At 40.4% G+C, this 24,551-nt stretch overlaps 3 protein-coding genes across 8 annotated transcripts; all 3 read left to right on the forward strand.

Moving 5' to 3' along the window:
* Window positions 1-9,360: 9,360 nt before the first annotated feature.
* cdc16 (cell division cycle 16 homolog (S. cerevisiae)) lies at window positions 9,361-16,079 on the forward strand. Of its 2 annotated transcripts, none has more exons than XM_077728734.1 (18): window positions 9,361-9,449; window positions 11,461-11,515; window positions 12,004-12,101; window positions 12,189-12,227; window positions 12,433-12,570; window positions 12,642-12,801; window positions 12,891-12,985; window positions 13,073-13,206; window positions 13,278-13,357; window positions 13,430-13,479; window positions 13,559-13,632; window positions 13,713-13,838; window positions 13,959-14,111; window positions 14,194-14,257; window positions 14,335-14,396; window positions 14,470-14,605; window positions 15,130-15,220; window positions 15,378-16,079. In XM_077728734.1, exons 5-18 carry the CDS (start codon window positions 12,556-12,558, stop codon window positions 15,629-15,631), a joined length of 1,494 nt encoding a protein of 497 aa, XP_077584860.1. In that variant the 5' UTR covers window positions 9,361-9,449; window positions 11,461-11,515; window positions 12,004-12,101; window positions 12,189-12,227; window positions 12,433-12,555; the 3' UTR covers window positions 15,632-16,079. The 2 variants fall into 2 exon arrangements, with proteins under 2 accessions (XP_077584860.1, XP_077584859.1); XM_077728733.1 differs by lacking the exon at window positions 9,361-9,449 and adding an exon at window positions 9,470-11,335.
* A 158-nt stretch (window positions 16,080-16,237) lies between these two features.
* Window positions 16,238-19,550, forward strand: upf3a (UPF3A regulator of nonsense mediated mRNA decay). 5 transcript variants are annotated; one of them, XR_013327942.1, is made up of 11 exons: window positions 16,238-16,429; window positions 16,696-16,802; window positions 16,872-16,978; window positions 17,037-17,135; window positions 17,462-17,572; window positions 17,746-17,801; window positions 17,875-18,033; window positions 18,112-18,236; window positions 18,315-18,463; window positions 18,534-18,612; window positions 19,071-19,215. XR_013327942.1 is itself a non-coding variant. In XM_077728802.1 (10 exons), the coding sequence occupies exons 1-10, from the start codon at window positions 16,298-16,300 to the stop codon at window positions 19,260-19,262; spliced, it is 1,386 nt and encodes a 461-aa protein (XP_077584928.1). In that variant the 5' UTR covers window positions 16,238-16,297; the 3' UTR covers window positions 19,263-19,550. The 5 variants fall into 5 exon arrangements, 3 of the variants coding, with proteins under 3 accessions (XP_077584928.1, XP_077584930.1, XP_077584929.1); XR_013327943.1 differs by having other exon boundaries at window positions 18,534-18,600; window positions 19,071-19,214; XM_077728802.1 differs by having other exon boundaries at window positions 18,315-18,612; window positions 19,071-19,550.
* A 625-nt stretch (window positions 19,551-20,175) lies between these two features.
* Window positions 20,176-24,516, forward strand: asmtl (acetylserotonin O-methyltransferase-like). The gene is made up of 15 exons (XM_077727559.1): window positions 20,176-20,244; window positions 20,701-20,824; window positions 20,897-21,028; window positions 21,133-21,180; window positions 21,347-21,411; window positions 21,476-21,549; window positions 21,625-21,721; window positions 21,893-22,058; window positions 22,253-22,381; window positions 22,473-22,629; window positions 22,768-22,940; window positions 23,026-23,158; window positions 23,244-23,384; window positions 23,454-23,576; window positions 24,073-24,516. The coding sequence occupies exons 2-15, from the start codon at window positions 20,732-20,734 to the stop codon at window positions 24,276-24,278; spliced, it is 1,737 nt and encodes a 578-aa protein (XP_077583685.1). The 5' UTR covers window positions 20,176-20,244; window positions 20,701-20,731; the 3' UTR covers window positions 24,279-24,516.
* Window positions 24,517-24,551: the final 35 nt, after the last annotated feature.

Consider the following 24,551-nt stretch of genomic DNA (forward strand, 5'->3'; position numbering starts at 1 on the left):
CGAGCTGATTTGCTTAAATGGTGTCCTGGCTGTGATTGCGGCCGTGACTGTTCCCTTGTCGCTAATGAGCCCGGCTCCCCATGACACCTCCTTTATTGCGCTTACACTAAATGGAGGCAATGATGACCATCCCATTCATGGGTTTGATGACACATGGGCCCGCTCTTTTGCCCTCTTTTAATATTTGATTGTTTTCTTTTCTTCAATGGCGACGCCATTTAGTTCAATTCATCACTCGAGCCTTTCATTTGAAATCGACTCCAATGTGGATGTTCTGATTATTGGAACACATTTTTGCCTTTGATTTTTCTTTATCTTGACCCAATTTGGGCCAGGAAAAACTTTTGTCGTTTAACTTTTGCATATTTTTTCCTCATTTGCTGTGCTCGGAAAATGCAATAGATGAAATATATCAGTGTGTCTTTTAATTTATGCTTGTTAGGAGATGAAAAAAATACAGAAAAAAACACACAATATGATAGGAGAGGTCATGATGTTTGATTAAATTCATCATTAAGAAATCTGCAAAAAATGACTTGGATCAAACGTTCGGTTCTTTGTGTTAAATTGAATTGCGATCATAAATAAATTGGATAAAATTGAAAATAGTGGAGTAATAAACTAGAATAACTTTAAAAAATAGATCTTAGGGTTGAATTTTGTTAAGGCGAAGGTCCAAACTTTTGTTTCCCTTTTAAGAACAGTTTCCTAAAAATAATAAATACATAAAAAAAAGGTCATCACCAACTTTAAATCCAACTTATTTCATTTTTTACATGTATTTTAATGATTAGAGGGCCAATCAAATTTGTCTGAATGGCATTATTTGGCATAAAACATTTAAAAATAGATGAAAAAACCTATTTTAAACCTTACAACCAGTCACAAGACAAAATAGAGCCAATTTAAAACATAAAATATTTTACATTTATTCTAAATTTGCCTTTTTCTGTCAAATACAACAATTATAAGACGACATAGAAGAGCCTAGAGGCCAAAATCCAAGTGACCTTCCTCTCCTAATTGCACGTTGGCCAATTGTAGGGCACTCTGGTAAATTTCAACAGCAACAGATTAACAGTCCCACCGTGCTTTGTTGCTGCCGCATTTGCATGCTAATTAGGTCACGGCAGCGCACGCACGCGCCGTCTAATTTATTTATGACTCCCCTAATAAAGGTATGGAGAGAGGCAGCCCGTGAGCCACAAGGAAACGTACAACAATGTACGTTAATTCAAGTGATTAAAGCATTCAGCCAACTTTGCCTTTCCGTGTTTTTTCAAATAATGAGCAAAGGGGCAAATGGCTGTTTGACTTTTATAGCAATTAATTGTCCCAATTTTCATTGATTTAGCCCTATTCATTTTCTAGTCGTGTATTTTAACGATACTCTCCACCCGGTGATGTCATGTGCTTCTTTTTTGAATAGATAAATTGGGTTTTGAGAAGCTAATTTGATTTATTGATAGGGTCTTATGTCAAAATTGAAGTTGATTTTAATATATTGGATGGCACTGGATTTTCAGAGTAAAGGTTAATATTAAAGAAATGCACCTAATGTAATTTTAGGAGTGTCCAAACTTTTTCTATGAGGGATTTTTCAAAGATTGCATGGATTTTCCTCTATTATTTATTAAGCAGAGAATGAGAATGAAGTAAGAAAAGATCATATTTCAAAATGGATTAATGTATTTTGATTTTTTAACACATTTTCTGACCTTTCAGTGTAATAGGTGTCCAATTCAGTTTGACTGGAACTTGATTTCCATAACTATCTATCCATAAATGTACATATAAATCTAATAGATGTGAGCATTTTATACATAAAAAAGTGCAACTCAATATAAGGCGGAATTTAACCTTTTTGTGCAGGGCATTAAAAACTGGGCCGATTTGGAAGGGTTGATTTTCGTCATTTTCCTCGCCATGTTCTTTGTTGTGGTTTGACCGAAGAAAAATGGTTGTAAAATGGCGAAGCGCTTCTTCTCGTATTGTTCCGTCCACCTCGTTTGGTAGCATTGTCCTCCCAAACAAAAGGAAGCATCCACCTCTCTGATGGCGGCCCAAAGTAGCAAAGGGGTTTGATTTGAAGGATGAGAATGCTATTTGCCTAGAGAAAGCTCGGGGATGAGAGGCGTCGCGGGTTGGCAAGCGAATCAGGCTGTCAGCTGCTCGCCAGCGATAATTGCTTCCCATGGCAGGACCCCGCCGGCCCCCCTGAATGGTGAGTGGCGCCACATCCAGGCCGGCCGGGATCCATATTTCGGCCCACTTGTAATTGTGGTAGTGTGTGTGTGTGTACTTTTAGTCGGGGCCAACTTTTGATTGACACCTGCTGACCATAGGCTAAGTTTCGATTAGGTCAAAGACCAGACCAATCACAGGTGGGCCCAGCAATGATTGACATGCACACTAAATTACTAATTGAACTCAAATTGCTCTTCATTTGCTTTCAATGATTGTAAAAAATAATGCATGTAAAGTCTATATTTTTTAGCTGAAGCTGACAGAACCACATTTGTTATAATCCCTGTAAAATACTAGACTGATGAAATATAGATAAAAATGTCCAAGAATGGTGAAGTAGACAAACCGGATTACACCGATTGACTTCCTGGAGTATATAACGATGAAAATAGAGCCGATGTAATCATTTCATCAACACTAACCTCTACTGAGCGCAATGCATGTTTATATATTCAATCAATTTCAAGCTCCAGGACATATATTGATCACAAATTGAGCCCATAAGCTATTTTAACAAGACACCTCATTTAGCCTTTACCTTTGGGGGCTTAGCGAAAAATCGGACCCTTCCTGACTCTTAGCTTTGGAAAAAATGCAGTATTTTATATTGTCAATATCGCTAATGGATATTTTAAACTGGTAGTGCGCCTTGTGTTTTTTTTTTTGTCAATGGGAAACAATGATTTGATAGTCCCAATGAGTCTTTAATTGATCTGTAGGAAGAACTTGAGCTGACTTCTGACTGGGATCTGTTTGTCACCCAGGGAAGCCATCACTCACCTGTCCAAAGCTAATTCCACTCACTGTCAGGCATGCGATTGGATTCTAGAACGTTAGGAGTTGGCCCTTGATGTCTGTCCTGATGATGTCGCGTTGCCCCGCCGGCGTGTGAAAATCCTTCACCAGCTAAAGTGCCATGGCTGTCTGTTTTAGGGGCTGCCGTAAATCCCCGATGACATCCTCCCTTTTTACCCCATGACTGCCTAGAGAGATTGAGTGTCATTCGGGGAATAAAAAAAAGGCACGGGAGATTGCGTCCATGCCATGGCGATGTCGAGATGTCGCTCAGAAGTGGACCGGTGGGTCGGCTTTTTCGTGACTGGACATTTGGTCGCCGGTCTTTTGGTCGCTGGTGAAATGGTGACAGAGTTTACTGTTGAAACTAGCTCTCAAAATTATATTCATGAGAGAGATTAATATCTAAGAGAGAGAGTTTAATATCTAAGAGAGAGAGTTTTATATCTAAGAGAGAGAGTTTAATGTCTAAGTACTGTTTAATATCTAAGAGAGAGAGTTTAATATCTAAGTACTGTTTATTATCTAAGTACTGTTTAACATCTAAGTACTGTTTATTATCTGAGTACTGTTGAAACCAGCTCTCAAAATTATATTCAAGAGAGAGAGAGTTTAATATCTGAATATCTACTGTTTTCAACAGTACTTAGATATGAAGTAGTACTTAGATATTAAACTCTCTCATGAATTTCAGACCAATTTGGTCACTTTTTAAGCGACTCTACAAACTCTTTTCAACTCGAACAACACTACAGGTACACTACATATGGCGCCATATTTAATAACAGAATGGTAAAGTGTCCCAAGGAAATGGACTTACTCATGCTTTGCCTTGAGGCGTTCTAATTGACAGCCCTGATTTATGCGACCTCCCAATATTCCCCTTCCGCAGCCTGTCACTCTGCCGGGCCGCTCTCGGACAGAGGTCCTCTGGTAAACACGCCGAATACAACCGGCGCCGTCTACCGACGACGAACTACAAATGAGAGCGGGGAGTCCCGCCTTGGAAGCCCCGGTCGCCGTTCCCCTCCCGCGTGCAACACACAAAGGTTCCTGGGCGGAATCTTAAGTACCTTATGCAAACTGTATGTTTGTACGGGGAAGGCAGAGCGCGACGAGTGGCTCATTATGGCAACGGCAGCGGCCTATCGCATAATCAAAGCCTGGGGGTACGTATTAATTATCCTTTTGAATAGTGATGAAATTTTAAAAAGCTTTCTCCTTAAGGCTCACATCACAGCGAGATGAAACAAAAGCGGGCCCACATGTGTTTTTACATCTGTTCAGGATATTTCAATTTGACGCCCCGCGCCGAGCGCCGACATTAAAGGATAATAAAGTGTCATACGAGCGCGCCGCCGTCCTCGCCGGGGAAAGTCGACGCGCGTTTCGGGCCGCACGCCCCTTCACTCCGAGGTGGTGCTTGATTTGTGTAGTGATTTGCTTGGAGGAAATATTTATGAGCCGATCAACCCCAGCTGACGTTTCATTGTCTCTAATGAAAAGATGATTCTGCTATATGGAATTCAAAGGGGAGGGGTGATCTGCATTTTGCAAATTACTGGCGCTCCTTGGTGGGCGTCGCTGGACATTCTAAGCCAGGAAATAATTCTATTCAATTGTGTTTCCATTGACAATGAAAGAATGAATAGATACACCTTAAGACAGGGGTGTCAAACTTGCAAGGCCACTTTAATGCCAACTAGAGCAGTTTATTTTTGTCTAAAAGAGTTACTTATTTGCCACAATTGAAAAGATTCGCCTTCACAGAATGTGAAAAGGAATTTGATACCAACTATTGCCAATAGCAGGCAATTGGTTCATTTTATGTCACGTTTTTGTTCCATTTTAGGGTATTTCCAGGTCACTTTGGTAAATTGTGGATCATTTTTTATGGATTTTAGGGACTTTCTGTGACACTTCTTGTTTATTTCTTGGTTCCTGGTTATTTTTTAGGCATTTCCAAGTGATTTGTCGTTAGTTTTGGGGCATTTTAAGCTATATCAATGGTGGAGAAAGAAGGGAAAGTAAATGGACCAAAGTCAAATCAATCAAATGAAATCAAAAGCCTTTATTGTCATCATACACTGCGCACTTCATCACAAAATTCGTAAACATTAGTTTTTTTGGTGACCATGTCAAAAAAAATAAAAGCATTTAATTATATACATACTGTACGAGCTATAAAGTGCCGTTCAGGCAAAACGTGGGCCCGGATCTGACCCCCTAGCGGGCCACTATCAGCCCACACCCCGCGTCTTTGACACCACTGCCTTTAAGAGGAAACACTCAGCGATTTAACATGATTAGAGAATAAACCGAGTCAATTTGCCTCGCCTCCTCCCTTTTGACACCTGATGGTGTAAAGAGACGTCACCAGCGCGCACCTCCGTAATGCCCGTAATTACTCTGAACTCGGAGGAATAAATACATTTGCTGTTCTCTTTGTAAGCGGCTGACAGGTTTCCCAGCATTCCGCACGACAGGAAATTGTGGCTCGCGCGCACGTGGGTGTTTGTATTTTTTTTTTTTGTATTCATTTTATTTTGCGGCGTGTCTTTTGTGCACGAGTATGTTTACACGCCGCAACGGGGGTGGAAATGCTGACAGCTACGGCGGAGTTTGTTTTTTCCTTCTCTTCTTGACGGTTATCTTGTGAAGGGAAAATTTCTGATGAGAGGCTTTGGAAATAATAAGGAGAATTTTGCCGTATATGTGCCAGCGTCGATGCTAATCACACTTTTTTTCGCAAGTAGAGTATTAACACTTTTTGACAGATTGACCCATTGAAAGTAAAGGTTGCACATTAGCATTATGATAACTTAAAAAATGCCATTTTTGGAGAAAATCTATTTTTTGTAGGTCACTTTCTAGAGAAATTATTTTAGCTCAAAAGTGACTTGTAAACAAATATATATAATGATATCTATAAATGAATTTCCAAGTGGAAAATGGTCAATAACACTTATTTTAATATATTAGTTTATATAGTAGTAAATATAGTATGTGGTATATATATTCATTCATCCATTTACTGATCTAATTATCCTCACAAGGGTTGTGGGGGTGCTGGAGCCTATCCCAGCCAACTGTGGGCAATACTTCCCCATCCTGCCACTAGGAATATATATATATGTTTATAAATATTCATTCATCTTCTCAAACGAGGGGTGCTGGAGCCTATCCCGCCAATTTATGGGTAGGAGCTTCCCAGCCATTTGCAGATCATGATACATACCACAATCAAGCAATATTTACTGCCAAACTTCAAAATGGAGATAGAGGTGTTGTTGAAAATGGATTTAAAATGATGTGCACAGCTCAAAGCAAACACGAGCCTTTCATTGAAGGTATTTGCTTCCATTAGGCAGCTATTTGGCAAAGAACAGCCTGGATAAATATGGGATTCGCTTGCGCCCGTGTCAGCAAAACTCTCTCCTCATTTTCTTCTTGGAGTCTAAATAATTGAACAGAGAGAGAGAGAGGAAAGGAAAGGAAAGGAAAGGAAAGGCCTCTCTGCAGGTTTCATCTTGAGTTTTCACCCACTTGTGACAAAAAAATATATATATAACTAACAAACATACTCGGTTTTGAGATAATGCGAGAACAAGTGCATTCTGTAGAGAAATGATGTCCAAATTGTGACCCGTTTTTTTATGAGAAATGATGAAAATAGCATTCAATATGGCCCATGCAAAAAGCTTAAATTCAACCTTTATATACATTTTGTATCGGAATTCGTGCTGCGTTTGCAAATGCAGAAGACGAGCAATACACGTGAGAGCGCCGCCTTTCCTCGCCATCCATTATTAAGAAGTGAAAGTGTAATAGCGAGGATGTTGATTATCTTGATTACCGTTCTTAAATCGTTTTTAAAGATACATGACTTGCAGCCACATTTAGATAAGCTGACTTATTCATCACGCAGCTGTTTGCTCTACATGGCAAATGTGTAGTAGAGAGGCCGCCATGGGGGGGAGGGGCTAAAGATGTTACTTTTCTGTAAACAAGATAAGCAGATAGATAAACACCGCTCAAATAAATCAGGATCGGATACTCCCCTTGTAAATTGAATCATAATAATAATATGGAGAGTCTTACTTGGAGCTGGAACCAGTTCTGTTTTATTCATTTTAATGCAATTAATTTAGTAATATTGTATATATTTATGAATTCATTAATAATTGTCCCCGGGCAAACTGCTCATTTTAATCAGGAAAATACCATCAATAATTACATGCTTTTAATTGAATACTTATACTTTATTGTGCTTTATGGGGTTTGCTATGGGTAAATTCTCCTCTTTAAAAATAAATACATATTAAATATATGTCTTGGAATGTCTGTGTTTTTATCATTTTTTTAAACATAATCTTTTATAATAATATAAAAAAATGAAACAAGATTTTCATCTGAGTGTGAGAATCAATAATAATGTATTGCAGTAGAAAGTAAATATTGTAAATAAAGAATAAAAAAAATCCTGCAAATCTTTGCATTTTTGGGATTTAAAAATGAGGAAAAGAATGATAAATAATCATAATTAAAAAAAACTAAAGGGGAGATTGACATTTAATTTTTATTTGCCTGTGAAAATACATTAAAATGCATTGGAGCATAATATAAAGTGATGCAAATTGAAAAGATATGCGCAGAGGAAAGACACAATTGCTTAATTCTATCATAATAATAGAACTGCCTTCATATGATTGCTCTAATCAAATGTCACGACAGGTTTTGACAGGCGTGAGAAACCCACCTAAGTCATTCCTCGATGTTACAAGGCAGGGGTCTTTTTCCAGTAGTCATACTGCCCTCCATTGACTAAATATCAAACTACAGCAAAAGAGTTGCACCCCCCTGGAGCAACAGCTCTGGGTTAATAGGTCATCTTTGACTAATTAACCACAAGGAAAAACATTGTTGACTTCATATAGGGGGGTGCCAATCAGAAGCGAGTACTTTGGAAATATCTTTTGTATTTGGATGGATTATTAGTGAGAGTTTATATTGTTGCCATGCTGCAAAACTGTCAGCGTTCAAAGACGGCCTGAATAAGTGAGATGCAAATTATGGAGCAAAATTAGAGTACGTCGTCGTAGTCGTCGTCAAAATCCTTGACAGGTGTAGTCGTTTGTTATCTTGCGTTAATTGAGCAAACAATACCAGTGTTCAAATCCGATTGGTTTTGATTATACGTCAACATTTACTTGTTCGCCATGATCATCTTTTGTGTTTTGCAAACCACCAAAAACTCTTTTCATTTGACTGAGATGTCAATTTCTGTCTGTCATACAAGTCGTTTCGATGCTAAATTGGTACATTTTACCTCAAATTATGGGGTTTTGATGTTAATATTTGGCCCAAAAGTATTATGTACTGTCATTGCGCTACCCCAAAAAATTAGGAACTGTACCTCCAAATTGTGATGGATTTTTAGATTTGAATCATACTAGTGAATGTTTTCTTTTAAGCATTAACGCATAGTTTAAAATCCTGTGAGGTCATTTTGATGATTTCCTTCTAGATACATTTAAAAATAAGTTTGTTCTAAATCTCTTTAGCTATAAACACAAACTTTCCACCATAGCCACACTTTAAATCCCTTATGGAACTAAAATTTAAACATGTGGTAAAATATTTAGCAATTCCCAAGCTCTGGCCGAGACAAAACAGCTTTTTTAAGGGGAGGGGTTTCGGGTGCCCCCCAAACAGATTGCACCCTCGGCAGTCACCCACATTGCATATAGGTAAAACCAGCCCTGGATGATGTGTTGTCAAGATTTCAATTCTGGATACGTTTTTCGTATTTTGCCATATAAACATGCCCTTTTTTACCCATGTAGATACAAAATTTGGACATGTGATTCATCCTACAAACTGGAGGCTCCTGACAATGTAAACGGTGTCAATGATCAAGTCGGCGAGGGAAGGCGAGGCCACGGAAGGAGAAAGTCAAGATAAGTCTTTGAATCGGGCGGAATTCCTCCTCCTGAGCGACTCCTCTGGGGAGCGAGACGAATGGAAGCCGTACGGGGGCCTGTCAGGAACAAAGCTCCAAATCCGCATGATATGTTTAGCTAAAAGGCTGAAAGGAGAAATGAATCAAAGCCTGCCGGGATCAAAGGCAGTCGACGATAAAGTCAATGCGGTTGCCATGGGAGCAGCGGGAGATGCATATCATTTCCACGTCGGGCGATAGCTAGCCGCGACGGTTTGATCGTAGCGTAGCCAGGCAAGGGTTAAGAGGAAAGGTCAGCGTCGCGCTGCGAGAGGAGCGTCGGCAGCGTGTTCGGAACAGCCGCCGCGTCTGATGTGACGCCTCCGAGTTGAGAGCGACACGCACGCCGGCGACGCCAACCGTCGGCGGGCTAAACATTTGTTTTGTATCTCGCAGAGGGCAAAAGGTCAGCGTTACTTTTGGAGCCAGATATCAAACAGTTGCCGTTTATTCTCGCAAAACGTAGCTGTTTGACTCCTGTTTGTACCCGCACATTTTTGTTGTGTACTTTTAGAACGTTTGCACACATTCAGGTACATTAAACGATGTTTGTACACGCCGTCAAATACTGAGAAGCCATGGTGGATTGTGGGTTTACTAATAGTTTTTAGATGCTCTTTGTCTTTGGGAGATAGAATTTTATTTTACTTTAGAAAAAATCTCCAGGCGCACCAAACAAAAATAGGACCGATAGAATATTTAAGCACCATGGAGAGCGTTTTGTAGTTCTACCTGCCATTGAAAGTAAAAGTGAAGTTATATGTTAAAATTCATGTTTTTTAGGCACTATAAAATTCTTACAGCTCACCTTCCAATTAGAAAAAAAGAATCAGATTATGAATGGATGAATATATACAGTTTAATACGTTATCCTCAACTATTGGACAAGTTTCTCTGCCTTAAGCCATGTGTCAATCATAGCCTTGATCTAGCCATAAATCCACTTGAGTGACATGACAGCAAATATGTTGCCATAAAAAATAAAAGTGTGTTTTAGCTCACGCATGTGCGGGTAAGCGAGCCGAAATGTCTGTCGACTGCGCTCTCACGCTAAGCCCATGAGAAATCCCAAAAATAACAACAAAGAATTGTCGGTGGGTCGGATCAAAGTCCTGTCTTCAACCACTCGACGTCACAAAACATGGAGGATCTTTGTCTCACGTGTGTGTATGACCGCTGCAATCCAGACGGCGGGGCTGCCTTTTTCACATATACACATTTCAGACAAAACAATGAAGAAATGAATCAAATAAATCCCCTCCCTTATTCTCATTAGCAAGTTCTGTAGCTGATGTCAAGCCAAACAAACAAAGCTGCATTGTTATTTCTAAGTCTTTCATGCCTGGGTGGTATTTTTTCCTCTTTGTCTTGAAACTAAATCAATAGAGCATGTTTCACACGTTTGCTGAGATATGACAAATAACTCCTTTGTTTTTATAGATATCATTTTTAAAGGTGTTTGAAATTAGCAGTACTTCAAAAAATATAAATGTTCTCAATTCTCATGCATTTTAGTTTTTGTCATTACTCACATTAAATATATTAATCTTAAAATATCATTAATGGAAATTTCACGGTGTACAAATGCTCTGTAAAGACTAAAACTAAAAGAGTATGTTTTTTAATTTATTGATTAATGTATTTATTCTTCTAGCAATTATTTAGTGGGTGGCAGCCCGGTGTCTTGGGTGGTTAGCGTGTCGCCTCACAGCTCTTGGGTCCTGGGTTCAAATCCAGGGTCAAAGGTCAGTTCACTTTGCGGAGTTTGCGTGTACTCTCTGGGCCTGTGTGGGTTTTCTCCAGGCCCTTTGTTTTCTGGCCTGAAGTCAGTTGGGATAGGCTTCAGCACCCCCTGCGAGCCTAGTGAGGATAAAGTGGTTCAGTAAATGAATGAATTAATATTTAGTGGGTTTTGTTTGGGGTTTTCTTGTTTTGTGGCTTTTCACCATGCACTTTGAATTGCCTTGAGTTGAATGGTGAATAAATAATAAAACAACATGCATACAAATACTATATGCATAGTTTAAAATGAAAAATTGGAGTTTGAATTCAGAAGGAACCTTTTCGCGGAATCCTTTTTGTTTCCCATCGGTGGACTTTTATTGAAACAACGGCAGCGCAGTTGAAGGGAAAACCGCAGATTTGATTTCCATGGGTTGTATAGACAAAGCTACGACATCTGACGTATTTTAACGATGACATGCATTTAAAATTTGGGAAATCTGCGCGAAAATACAATTTGAAATGAATCTTGACCGACTTCGTAAGCGGGTGCGGCAGTACATCGATCAGGTAATGAGAATGCAATGAAAATTTTGTATCCGTCCTGGCAAGGTTTAGCTTAGATCCGAATCGGGGAATGTTCCAAAAAACTATTATTATGAATAAATGTGCACCTTGTGTGTGTGTAATTACAGCAACAGTACCAAAGCGCGCTGTTTTGGGCGGACAAGATCGCATCTCTTTCCCATGGTAAGTTGTTTAGCTCGTCTCAACTAGGTCATGTTTAGAGTCATATTTTAATAAATAACGTGGTGCGATCTGCAATCTGAAAAGAAAACTGAATGCAATGCAAAATTGCAATGTTATATTCAAAATAAGGATCAGATCGGTGTATATTTTGGTGATTTTAAATGTCATTGTGTCAGCAAAAGTTGGGGCACACAAAGAGACTGGAAAAGTCAGTCTGAACAGACTACTAAAAAAACATCCCATTTCTGACTGGGGGTGCTGGAGCATATCCCAGCAAACTACAGGCAAGACAAGTGATTGTAAAAGATCTCAGAGTAAGAAGATGTGATCGGGACATTCCTCAGAAATATCCCAGTGGAGGAACCCAAAACAGAGGCACTTTTATTTTCTTTTTTAAGCTGCATAACATTCTCTGAAATTATTTCAGGAGCCCTACAGCCACTTCCATGACAATGACCGACTTATCTTTCTCTCTTTTTGGTGTGCAGAAGATCCACAAGACATCTACTGGCTTGCTCAGTGCCTTTACTTGACGTCACAGTATCACAGAGCCTCGCACGCACTCCGTTCTAGGAAACTTGATAAGGTATTTCTATTAAAATATTGTCAAAAATCATACTTTGAACTTGAACTGCACCAATTTTAATTGCTATGTGGCTGTTTTTTTCTGCAGCTGTATGGAGCTTGTCAATATCTTGCTGCAAGATGCCATGTAAGTTGCTTGGACATGCTTGGAAACCTCAAAAGTTATAGAAAATAATAATAATGATATAAAATATTCTGCACCTCACCCTGTATTTTTAAATTACTCTTTGCACATGGTTGTGTTTATCTATGGAAGTTCCCCTCTGATGAAACAATGATGGAATGGAGGTAAAAGTACCATTAAAATGACGCCGGGTGACTTTTTGCTTTAGTATGCAGCAAAAGAGTTCCAGCAGGCCTTGGATATCTTATCGGAGGAAGCGGGTTGCAAGAAACTGCTGGAAAGAAGCGTGAAGGAAGAGGCCGGAACACCTGAGGCCAACAAGGATTGGGACATGTCTGCTGCTTCTGTAAGTTATGAGCTGTTCTGTAGTAAGGAGAAAGTGTTGTATTGAGAGTGGACTCCATTTGTTGTTCCCAGATCAAAAGCTCCATTTGTCTACTTCGTGGCAAGATCTATGACGCCATGGACAATCGCCCGTTAGCCACCTCCAGCTATAAAGAGGCCTTGAAACTGGACGTCTACTGCTTTGAAGCTTTTGAGCTTCTTACGTCGCACCACATGTTAACTGCGCAAGAAGGTAAAAAGTGCCTTATAGTTGCAGATAAATTTAATCCAGAAATTTTCAATGACTGGATCTCGACAACATCAAATTCCTTGTTTTGACAGAGAAAGAATTCCTCGACTCACTGCCACTGAACCAGCAATGCACAGAGGAAGAAGAGGATCTACTTCATTTCCTATTTGAGAATAAGTTAAAGAAGGTACTTTTTTATGGAGTTACATGCATGGAAAGATCAAGATTTGTTGTTGTTGGAGCTCCTTGGGCTCATTTCCACTTGTCTTGGCAGTACAATAAGCCCAGTGACCTGGTGGTGCCTGATATGGTCAACGACCTGCAAGACAACTTGGACGTGGTGGTGTCCCTGGCCGAGAGGCATTATTACAACTGTGATTTCAAGATGTGTTACAAACTCACATCCACGTGAGTCAACACACATTTTACCCGGTTTTCATAATACCTTTGGCTTACTTTGTCATCTGTTGTTTTTTTAGGGTGATGGTTAAAGACCCCTTCCATGCCAACTGCTTACCAGTCCATATCGGAACTCTTGTAGAATTGGGAAAATCAAATGGTAATGTAATAAGCTTGAACTTAGAAAGACTTGAAAATGAATAATTTTTTTATGTTCCTTTTTTTTGTGCAGAGTTGTTTTATCTATCACACAAACTTGTGGACCTGTATCCCAACAACCCAGTAAGCGTCACTCACTCCTTCCAAACCATTTTGATGCCATTACTTATGCCATACTCAGCTGACAAAATTGTCTTTCTAGGTATCCTGGTTCGCCGTGGGCTGCTACTATCTCATGGTCGGCCATAAAAATGAAAATGCACGTCGCTATCTCAGGTACTGGCATTAGTTTTGCGCCAGAAAAGTCAGTTTTCGGTTGAAGTGGATGCCAAGCTGGTATTTTACGTGTCTTGCAGCAAAGCCACCACTTTGGAGAGAACGTATGGTCCTGCTTGGATTGCTTACGGACATTCTTTTGCTATGGAGAGCGAACATGATCAAGCCATGGCTGCTTACTTCACGGCCGCACAGTTGATGAAAGGGTATGTTAAGGACTTCAAAATGTATATTTTCTTCTTTTTGGGCGATATATTATTTTTTCAGTATCCCATCTTGTACAATGGTACTTGTAAATTGACAATTGAATTGAATTGCTCTTCCAGGTGCCATTTGCCAATGTTGTACATTGGCCTGGAGTACGGCCTGACCAACAACTCCAAGCTGGCCGAGCGTTTTTTTAGCCAAGCCCTCAGCATCGCTCCAGAGGACCCCTTTGTCATTCACGAGGTGGCCGTGGTTGCCTTTCAGAATGGAGAGTAAGTCAAAGTACTATACTCCACTACTTGTTCTCATAAAATGGCAATTGCGCTGTATAAAGATGGGTGATATGGTTTTCAGCTGGAAGATGGCCGAGAGGTATTTTCTTGACGCCATGGAGAAGATAAAAGCTATTGGGAATGAGGTAGCTGCTTGAATTAACAAAATATTTTTTTATGATCTCACAACCCGTAATTTTAATGTTCGATCTATCCATTCAAGGTGACTGTTGACAAGTGGGAGCCTTTGTTAAACAACCTGGGTCACGTGTGTCGCAAACTCAAGTAGGTTCACTCCTGCAGGTTGATCATTTTGAAATTTTGCTAGAATATAAATTGATCAAATATGTGCATGCAGAAAATACGAGCAAGCTTTGGAGTACCATCGCCAGGCACTGGTGCTCATTCCCCAACATGCCTCCACCTACGCTGCAATTGGATACGTGCACAGCCTCATGGGGGACTTTGAGAGCGCCATCGACTACTTCCACACGGTAGCCCTTTTTTACCTCATGTTGGAGCTCACTAGAAATTCTTCATTTTGTTTTTCTTTCTCACAAGTGCAGGACAAAATCATGTGTGAATCCGTAACACATGAATACAAAGTACAACGACCCAAACTTCAGTCTTAAGTTGAAACATGAGAATAAAATACATTTGCACTGTTTTACCCTATAATTCAATATATATATATGTATATAAATGATAGGAAATATCAGCTAGATTAAGCCAGGGGTGCTCAAACTATTTTACTCCAAGATAATATACTTTTCAAGGAGCCAACATGGCGCCATCTACCATTTTTTCAGGAAACTGTAAAAGCAGTAATCGTGTTTGGCTGCACGATGGCACTGTTTGACAGCAAAAATCCCATATCATGGCATAAGCCTTTAGAGTCCAGTCAAATAAGAGCACTATCTAAAAATCCTTCCATTAAGAAAGATGGGTGAAAAAAAACATAATTTTTGTTCAACTTTAAATTACTAAAAGGTCTTCTCTCCCAACCCCTTCCTATCAGGCACTTGGACTGAAGCGAGACGACACGTTTTCTGTGACCATGCTTGGCCACTGCATCGATATGTATATTGGGGAAGCGGACGCTTACGAAGGTACGTGGCACTATTAATGATATTTTTTTAAAAATCCAGCTTTGAAAGAATAGGCTTACTCCATTGGTTGCTTAACCAGGGGATTCCAACCATTGAATGTATGTAGCCATCACTACCGACTGACTGACTGACTGACTTTTGTCTCTTGGCCTCGAAGGCACCGACATCGGCGACAAAGCGCGAGGCGGCTCCAACACGCAGACGCTGATGAAGGCGCTGGACGCCACCGAGTCCTCCCAGTCGCGTACCTCACCACGACCGGAGGACGCCAGCCCCATGACGGTGGAGACGCCGCTGTCCAGCCAGGACAAGATGGTGCTAGACATGCCCTTGCGACTGTCCCTGACGTTGGAGTGCGACATGTACGAAAGCGACGTCATGTTGGACACCCTCTCGGACACCAGCACGTGATGACGACAAAGCTTTGATAGCGAAGACGCACCTCAAAGTGTGGGCCTTTAGAACGTGCCTTTGTTTGGGGCTCTTTAGGATGAAGTTCCCTTTTTTGGGGGGGGGGAAATGTAACCTCGCAACTTGAAAGACTCACTTTTTTTTATTGCTCCTTTGGATTTTCACTATGACCCAAGAAGTGCATCACAGACTACAAGCATGTTCATTTCAATAAATCATAAATCCTTGTCTTTAATTGGCTTATAGTATATTTTAATCGTGAATAACAACTGTTGACGACATTGTTGTTTGCATTAGGCTCCGTTTCAGGAGTGTTTGCCTTCAGGATTAAGTGCACCAGATCATAATTCAAATTTGTTAAGTTTTGGAATACATTGTCATGACTTAATATAGACTGTACTTAAAATGTGTGCTTGTTTTATTAAAAAAAATAAAAGATACAATGAAATATGAGAACAAAATCGTGTTTTGTGTTTAATAACATGAGAAATTCTACAAGGCTAGGGATGTTTAGCACGTAGGACAAACAAATAATGTAATATTCTACATGACGAATTGGTTTTAATACGTCTTGAAAAGGAACTTTGTGCGCTGTCCCATGTTCTCGCGGCATCTGTAAGTATCGCGTGCACACAGAGAACGCTTGATGAAGGAAAATGGAGTGAGATGAGGTCTGAAAAGGAGCAAATGACGGCCAACAAAGACAAATGCCTCGTCGAGATACAGTTCCGGGACAACTCCGGGGACCAGGACAACATTCCTAAACAGAAAGAGGAGAAGAAAGAGGTTTTTACAAAGGTACGATGTGATCAGAGTGCTCTCGTTCTGTTTACGTTGGACGGAGAAAATATGGCGGACAGCGACTGCTTTTCAGCACCATGGACAGAGATTCGATGAAACCGTTTTTTTTAAATATGCACCCACAAAGCCAGGGTTTTTATTCCCGTAGTTTCAACAAAGCAGAACATATCCCTCTTTTTCTATTTACAAATCAGTTTAACCATACATTTTTATTATGCATTTATTTACATTTCTCTTTCGATTTGTGGTATATTGACTGACAGGTGGTGATTCGAAGGCTCCCACCTCAGCTAACCAAGGAACAGTTAGAAGAACAACTCAGCCCGCTTCCTTCCTACGATTACTTTGAATTCTTCCCTTCTGATCCCAGGTATATCCACACAGCCACCTCCATATTTCACAAATATTTTTATTCACAACCTTCTCCTTCTGTCCCTAGTCTGTACCCGCATCTGTTCTCCAGAGCCTACATCAACTTTAAAAACCAGGATGATATCCTTCTCTTCAGAGACAGATTTGATGGCTATGTCTTCATTGACAGCAAAGGTGACCCCCTTTAATACAAGGTTCAATGCATTGTTGACTGTGCTGACTATTTTTTCAGGTCAAGAGTTTCCTGCTGTGGTAGAGTTTGCCCCTTTCCAGAAAGTCTCCAAGAAGAAACTCAAAAAGAAAGATGCCAAAGCCGGGAGCATTGAGGAAGGTAACCTCAGACTAAATTGTCCCATCTATACCAATCCAAAGATGTCAACCATGTGTGAAAGAAAATCGTAGTTTCTAGGCATGAGTTTGTACATTTTTTCTCACATAAACAGCTATTAGAGCTTTCTCTTTGACCAAAATTTTAAATTGTGCCACATAATCTTGTTATTCATGCCTAAATACAAAAGTTACAAAGAGAAAGATAGTATTTCTATTGATTCTTTTCAATGCAACACTTTTACGGCTCTCAAAGTACTTCCAAAAAAGACTGAAATTGTTTTGCATGAGCCACACACTTACTTTTTTTTGTCTAATTTCCTCCCACAGATCCGGAATATAAGCGCTTCTTGGAGAACTACTCCTGTGATGAGGAGAAGTCAATGGCCAATCCTGAGACTCTTCTGGGGGAAATCGAGGCTAAAACAAGAGAGCTGATTGGTAAGATTTCAAATTTAGCTCTCAGAGGAAGATTCAGCAAGTTGCAAACACAGTTCTGCTCTGTTTTTGTGTATGTCAGTCATGTAAATATGCTTAAATGAAATTATAATTTTCTTTGGAACTCATTAGCCTGATAGCCGAGTTTATAATCTAATCCAATCATGCAATTCCAGCCAAAAGGACAACACCCCTGTTGGAGTACATCAGAAACAAGAAAATGGAGAAGCAGGTGAGACACACAAATGCACATCAGAATTGATTTCCACAATGAGGAATAAATAACAGCACAAAATGGATGGCAGAGAATCCGAGAGGAGAAGCGAGAGGAGAGGCGACGACGAGAATTTGAGAAGAAACGACAACGGGAGGAAGAGAAACGCAAGCGTCGCGAGGACGAGCGGCGCAAACGGAAAGAAGCCGAGAAGCAGAAGAAACTCTCTGACAAAGATGTTAAAATTAAGGTTGATAGCGCATCTCCTGCAAAAGGAAAGAACAAGCCTTGACATGGTTCTTTTTTTTCTCTATTTTTGGACCACCAGCTGTTGAAGAAGAGCGACAGGGATGACGACCTGGATTCGGACCGGGTCAAGGACAAAAGTGAAGTCGGGGACGTGGAAAGAGGGAAATGGGAAAAATCTTGTGGACAGATCAAGTCAAAGGAAAAGTAAGACTGATGGAATCTGTCATATTGAAACTATGGATTATCATGTGACCCTATGACCTTTTGTCACTGTCTGTCCAGTAGAGGTCAACCCGAAAGCGACAAAGAGCAACGGCAACCTCGCCGGCAACGAGAGAAAGAGCATCGGGGCAAAGACGACGATAGGAAGCGTCAAAGGCACCACTACGACTTTGATAAGTTTCCGCGGCGTAAAGATGAGACCAAGTGGGGTAAGGGTTACTGCCAGGACCGAGCCAAGAAGGAGGGCCATCACCACGCCTACGTCTTCTGCCCCGACAGCGGAGACAAGCAGATGAAGGGCGAGCGGGACGAGATGGCTAACAGGAAGGAGCGCCTTCGAAACAAGGTGAGCCAAAAGGTGAGCATGCGATGGGTTTTGTTTTTGTCTTTTATCCACATCGGGACTTGTGGTAACTGGATTAAAATCCCTGAATACTCAGTTTTTTATAGATCTAAAACAATGTTTATTTTAGCTTTTTTTAAAATATATTTTTAGATTTTACCAAATTATTTTTGAACTAAAAACACAGAAAAAATGGTTTAAAAAATGACAATTATTGATTTAAAAAGGGGGAAATCAGGAAATTTAATATACATTTATACAGACAGTTATTTTCCCGGGCCACATAAAATGATGTGGCGGGCCAAATTTGGCCCCCGGATCGCCACTTTTACATCTGTGTCCTACAAATATCATTAAATTTGGCCTACACAAGAAGCTTGTGTTCAGCCTATATATACTTTTTTGGCAGTTCCCATCTCGAGCACTAGCTGGCGCTATTCACTTAAACTGATTTCCTTTACTGTTCTCCTCAGGACCGCCCAGCCATGCAGCTGTACCAACCCGGAACACGCAATCGCAAAGGCGGCAATTCGTCCGGAAAAGGTTACGATTGCATGCAAGCGGGTCAATCGCCGGAGAACGAGGCGGGGTCTTGCTTTGAGCCGGTCGCCATGGCGACGGCTTTGGACAAAACCTATGACGATAACAACGATGAGCACTTGTAAAGCAATGTCAATCATCCACAAGAGTGGGTCTAAAACCCATCGACATATTTATTTTCTTACGATATATGACATCGCCAACATGATAGGATTGGCAAAAAAGTAGGTTTAACAAAAGAGTTAATAGAGTATAAAATGCGGCATCCACTTTAAGTGATACATTTTCTGTTTATTTTCACATTCTCTGTATGTATGAATCTGTGTTCTATTTTTTTCTGAATTCTGAAATCATATCTTCTTTGCTTTGTTGTGATGTGCTTTGAAAATAAAGACTACACTGTTTCAGAGTCATCATGGTTAATCCTGCAAATATTGATGATTATTTTAAAGGTTTTTCTCTATCAATACAAATTACAATGTATTGGACAGTTGCTAAACATCTACAGAACAGTGTTATGGTATTTTTCTGGCCTATTTTGGTACTTTACTCCCGTCACTATTTGCACAGCAGGCAGGACATTTCTCTTAACGGTGCATAGTACAAAACCTAGTGGATAACCTGCAAAATTAGACATTTTTATGTAACCTATGCGTAACCCAGAACATCCAAGTGCAGATTTTTTTAGGAATATTTCCACAACCAAATGTATTTATGAATCATCCTATGCACAAAAAAAGTATTCCTGGAATGGAACTATACTTCAGTCTTAACACTGTGACAGTGATAGCAGTATTTAGAAAAACCTATGAAAAAATTATTGGATTACAGAATAAATAATTCAATAAAAACCACCAATATTGTATGTCTGGAGCAAAGAAATGAAGATTATTGGATCCTAATTTTGTTCCTTACTATACTTTACTAACACGGTCATCATGAGAGGGTTTGAGACTGTTTTTTAAATTTTATTTGTGGATATAAAACTTCAGAAAACTGATATGAGCAAACTGGATATGTAGAGAGTATCATTGTCATATCGGGCCGGCGTGTTACGTCATGACGTAACCCTTACGTCGAAGTCCGCGAACTTCCGGGCTTGTGGAGGTAAGAGAACTGTTGTCACTTGACAAACATTGGCAAATAAAAGCCTTAAATATTGTTCAACCGTGTCAAAAGAATGTTGAAATATGTAAAGCATGCCTTATATACTCGTGCATATTTATCGATCGCTGGATTTCGACTCCACACTGAAGCCAAGTTCATGAATTTGACGCCAAGTAAACTGCGCGTGTTCTGCAGCTCATCCAAAAAACATTTGCAATCAAATGTTGTTGTAAAGATTTATCAACATCCCTAAACCTTGGACCTCTTTGTTATAGACGTCAAATCCATTTCGACTGGGAATGAATCATGTTTCACTGTCATTGATGGCAGGATTGCTGCCATCCCTCTTTGTCCTAATTGATTGGGAGGCCCACATGTCAATGGCAGCCAATGAGTTCATACTTCAATTAAATACATGTATTTTGAAAAACCCAATTGTGATCTTTTTTTCCTCAGCGTGTGGAAGTAGGAAGGTGATTGGACCACCATGGTGCTGAACCCTGTCATCTCCAAACTGGCCGGCAAACTGGTCGTCCTGGCCAGTGCGTCTCCACGGCGACTGGAGATCCTTCGTAATGCTGTAAGAGTCCGGCTAATGATTGTAAAAACTGGAGAGATCTCTTCTCACGTCCCACCCGTCTTCTTCCGGTAGGGTCTGCGCTTTGAGGTGGTCCCGTCCTGGTTCAAAGAAACCCTTGATAAGGGTCTTTTTAAAGCGCCTCAACAGTACGCCGTGGAGACGGCCAAGCAGAAGGCCCTGGAGGTGGCCAGGAGGATGCCCTGTGTACGTATATTTATCAATTATCTTTTGCATAAAGACCAACTGGGCCATGTGGTTACATTGAGTTTGTATGGAATTTAATATTTCTTTTTTTTTTTTTGTTCCAGAATCACCTAAAAACTCCTGACATAGTGATCGGAGCGGACACTATTGTGGTAAGTACTGTTAAATGTATTTATGTAAATGTAATGCATATTAAAAATATATCACAGTTATAAATTGATCTTGCTTGCAATTTTTGGGGACTTTTTTCTTTCTTTGTTTCAATAGTGTAATGTGAATATATATGGGGAAAAAAGTTTGAATTATGTATTTCTGCAGAGTGTAAATGGCACAATTCTGGAGAAGCCACAAGACAAGCAAGATGCATACAGAATGCTCTCAAGGTAAACAGTCTCTTTTTTTCTGTCAAATATATGTATCTAATATTTTCTTCTGGTCTGGCTTTAGTTTGAGTGGGAAGGAACACAGCGTCTTCACGGGCGTCGCCATTGTCCTTTGCAATGAGACAACAGGTAAGTTGTGTTAAAACACACCAGGACCCAAATTCTCAACAACAACAAAAATAATAATAATTAACAACACCTCCTCTATCAAAGATTTCCAGATCGTGGACTTTTATGAAGAAACTAAGGTGAAATTTGCCGACCTCTCTGAAGACATGCTGTGGGAATACATTGACAGCGGTGAACCAATGTGAGTTATTCTACCTTTTCCTCCTTTAATGGGGCATTAAATGATCAAAACGGTCCAAAATATCGGCATATTCTCAAAATCAGGTGACCCCAACTCGGGTGACGTGGAAATCTGGTGACTGCAGTTATTCTTTCCTCCCAAATATTAAGTGCAATTTTGTATGTGTGTCAGGGATAAAGCAGGCGGCTATGGCATCCAAGCATTGGGTGGGATGCTGGTGGAATACGTGCATGGAGACTTCCTCAACGTGGTGGGTTTCCCCCTAAACCACTTCTGCAAACAGATGGACCGAATATACAACCAACAAAGGGATGCAATTGGACCTACCCCTTCGCAGGTTAGCATTTCCAATACAAATGAAATATGATCACTTGCCATGGCGGTTAATGAGTTAGAAACAAATGCTAAAAGTATATAATACTTTTCAAAATAAATTTCCTGGTTACGGGATTGGTATTTGCAGATTCTCCAAATCTGGTGCAAAAATCCTTCCTAGTTAATGAAGATGATCTTAATCTTGACTTTTTGAAGGTCACCTTGCACGGACACTGCGAGGAAACCCGACCGGAGGCCGCTGGCCAGGAATCTGATGACAGTGAGGAGGCCAGAGACGACCTGCAGAAAATCATTCAACTGATGGACGGATTCAAAGCATCCAAAGTGAGCATGGATGCATACTTTTGACTTTTTGTGTAGACAGTTCAATCTTGCTAATTGCAATCACTGAGTCTAAAAACAAAACATCTTGCAGGCTCTTTTTACCGCATCCAAGTTGGGCCTGTTTGACTTGCTGAAGCGCAAGCCGGGATTGGTCGTGGATCAGGTGGCCCTGGAGCTAAACACCTCCCTCAAGGGAACGGAGCGTCTGCTGGAGGCGTGCCTGTCACTCAAATTGTTGAAAACAACAAGTTAGTCCACCATTTTTCATCTCTTCATCATTTAGAAATCTTAAATGTTTTTGTCCTGCTGAAAAAAACCCACTGATCTCCTGTATTTAAATTATATATTATATACTATATTTAAAAAAATGTGTCCCTTTCTCACAGACTCTAAGACGCCCGCTTACGAGAACACTAAACTATCAGAGCGCGTCCTACTGTCTGATGCCCCATCCTCCTTACTGGACTACTTGGCACACTGCGACCAATCCACATGGCCTCTCTTCAACCACCTGGAGAACGCCGTGCGGGAGGGTGTCCAACAGCACCACAGGGTCCAGGTGAAAATCAAAATGCATCCAAATTCCTAACTTGCACTGTTGTGTGCACCATTTTTTTTTTAAATTCTCTGTATTGCACCAACAGGACACTGTCTCCAGCAGCCAGGATGGCAAACTTAGGTTCATGAAAGCCATGCACAGTTTTGCTCAAGTGACTGCGAGAACAGTGGCCACAGCCTTTGACTTGTCCGCCTTCAAGAGCGCATGTGACCTTGGAGGTGGGATTCTTGGTTTTTTTTTTTTTAGAAATCTCCTATTTTACGTCTTCTAATCAAATTCTTTATCTTGCCTTTCTTTCCTAAGGATGCACAGGCGCAATGGCCATGGAATTTGCCAGAGTGTACCCGGGGATGACTTTAACAGTGCTGGACTTACCGGCCGTGGTGGAAATGAGTCCACGTTTCATTCCAGCCGGCGATCAAGACCGGCTGACGTTTGTCCAAGGTCATTTTTTACCCTTGTCATTTTTGTCGATATGCTCATGCCCTAATGCTGCAGTGGTTATACCAACAGGAGACTTCTTCAAGCATCCCTTGCCTAAAGCAGACCTCTACATCCTCTCTAGAATTCTTCACGACTGGCCTGATGACAAAGTGCACCTCCTACTTAGCAGAATTGCAGAAGTGTGCACACCAGGTATTTTTCTCTATTTTTTTACTATAAAGTATAAGCCACACTAGCCAAAGAATACACAATGAAAGGAAAAAAATATATACACAAGTAACCAGGGTTTTTGTTGAATTTCTGGATGAAAGTTTTTTAATTTATCAGAAATCAAGGACATTATCTGTCAAAGTAATCCATATTTTTCAGACTTATCATCTTACTAGAGTATAAGTTGCATGAGCCAAAGAATGCACAATGAAAAGGGGGAAAAAAACAGGATTAGTTGCATTTTTTAAAGATTTTTTTAATTCATCAGAAATTAGGAACAATATATACTGAAGTAATTGTAAAATATAGAACAGCAGACAAAAAAGACCTGTTAATGATATATTTTTTGGGTGACTATAGCCCAAAAATAACATAACTAGCTGTCGGTGGTCAGAGTGAAAAGACGTATATAAGTCGCAGTTACGATTGATCAAATAATAAAAGGTTCCATCTACTGATGCTGTCGCCACGCCGTCAGGTTGCGGCCTCCTGCTGAGCGAGATCTTCCTGGACGAGGGTAGAAGAGGGCCCAGTCGCGGCCTTCTGCAGGCCCTCAGCATGAGCCAAGGCAGGCAGAGAAGCGCCCACGAATACACTCTGCTTTTGGAGAGCCACGCCTTTGTCGCCTCCGGTATCAAAAGAACGGGAAACCTGCTGGATGCCATGCTCTGCGTCAAAGTCTGACACATCCGGCAAAATGATTTTTCAACACAAATGGCGGTAGCGACTAGATGGATATCTGAATAAAAGAACTACGATCGATACTCTAGTGCGACTTACACGTCTTTTTGTCTGACCATCGACAGCCTGTTTTTAAGGCTTTAGTTATCTGAAAAACGATCGTCCTAATAGATGTCTATTGTTGGACTACTTTGACTTTTTCTTGGTTTCTGATGTAATAAAAAAGGCCTCTTCTAATATAGTTTTGTGGGTGGATGTTTTTTTTTTACGTGTGTG

The sequence above is a fragment of the Stigmatopora nigra genome, chromosome 11, assembly GCF_051989575.1.
Source record: "Stigmatopora nigra isolate UIUO_SnigA chromosome 11, RoL_Snig_1.1, whole genome shotgun sequence".
NCBI classification, from domain to species: domain Eukaryota; kingdom Metazoa; phylum Chordata; class Actinopteri; order Syngnathiformes; family Syngnathidae; genus Stigmatopora; species Stigmatopora nigra.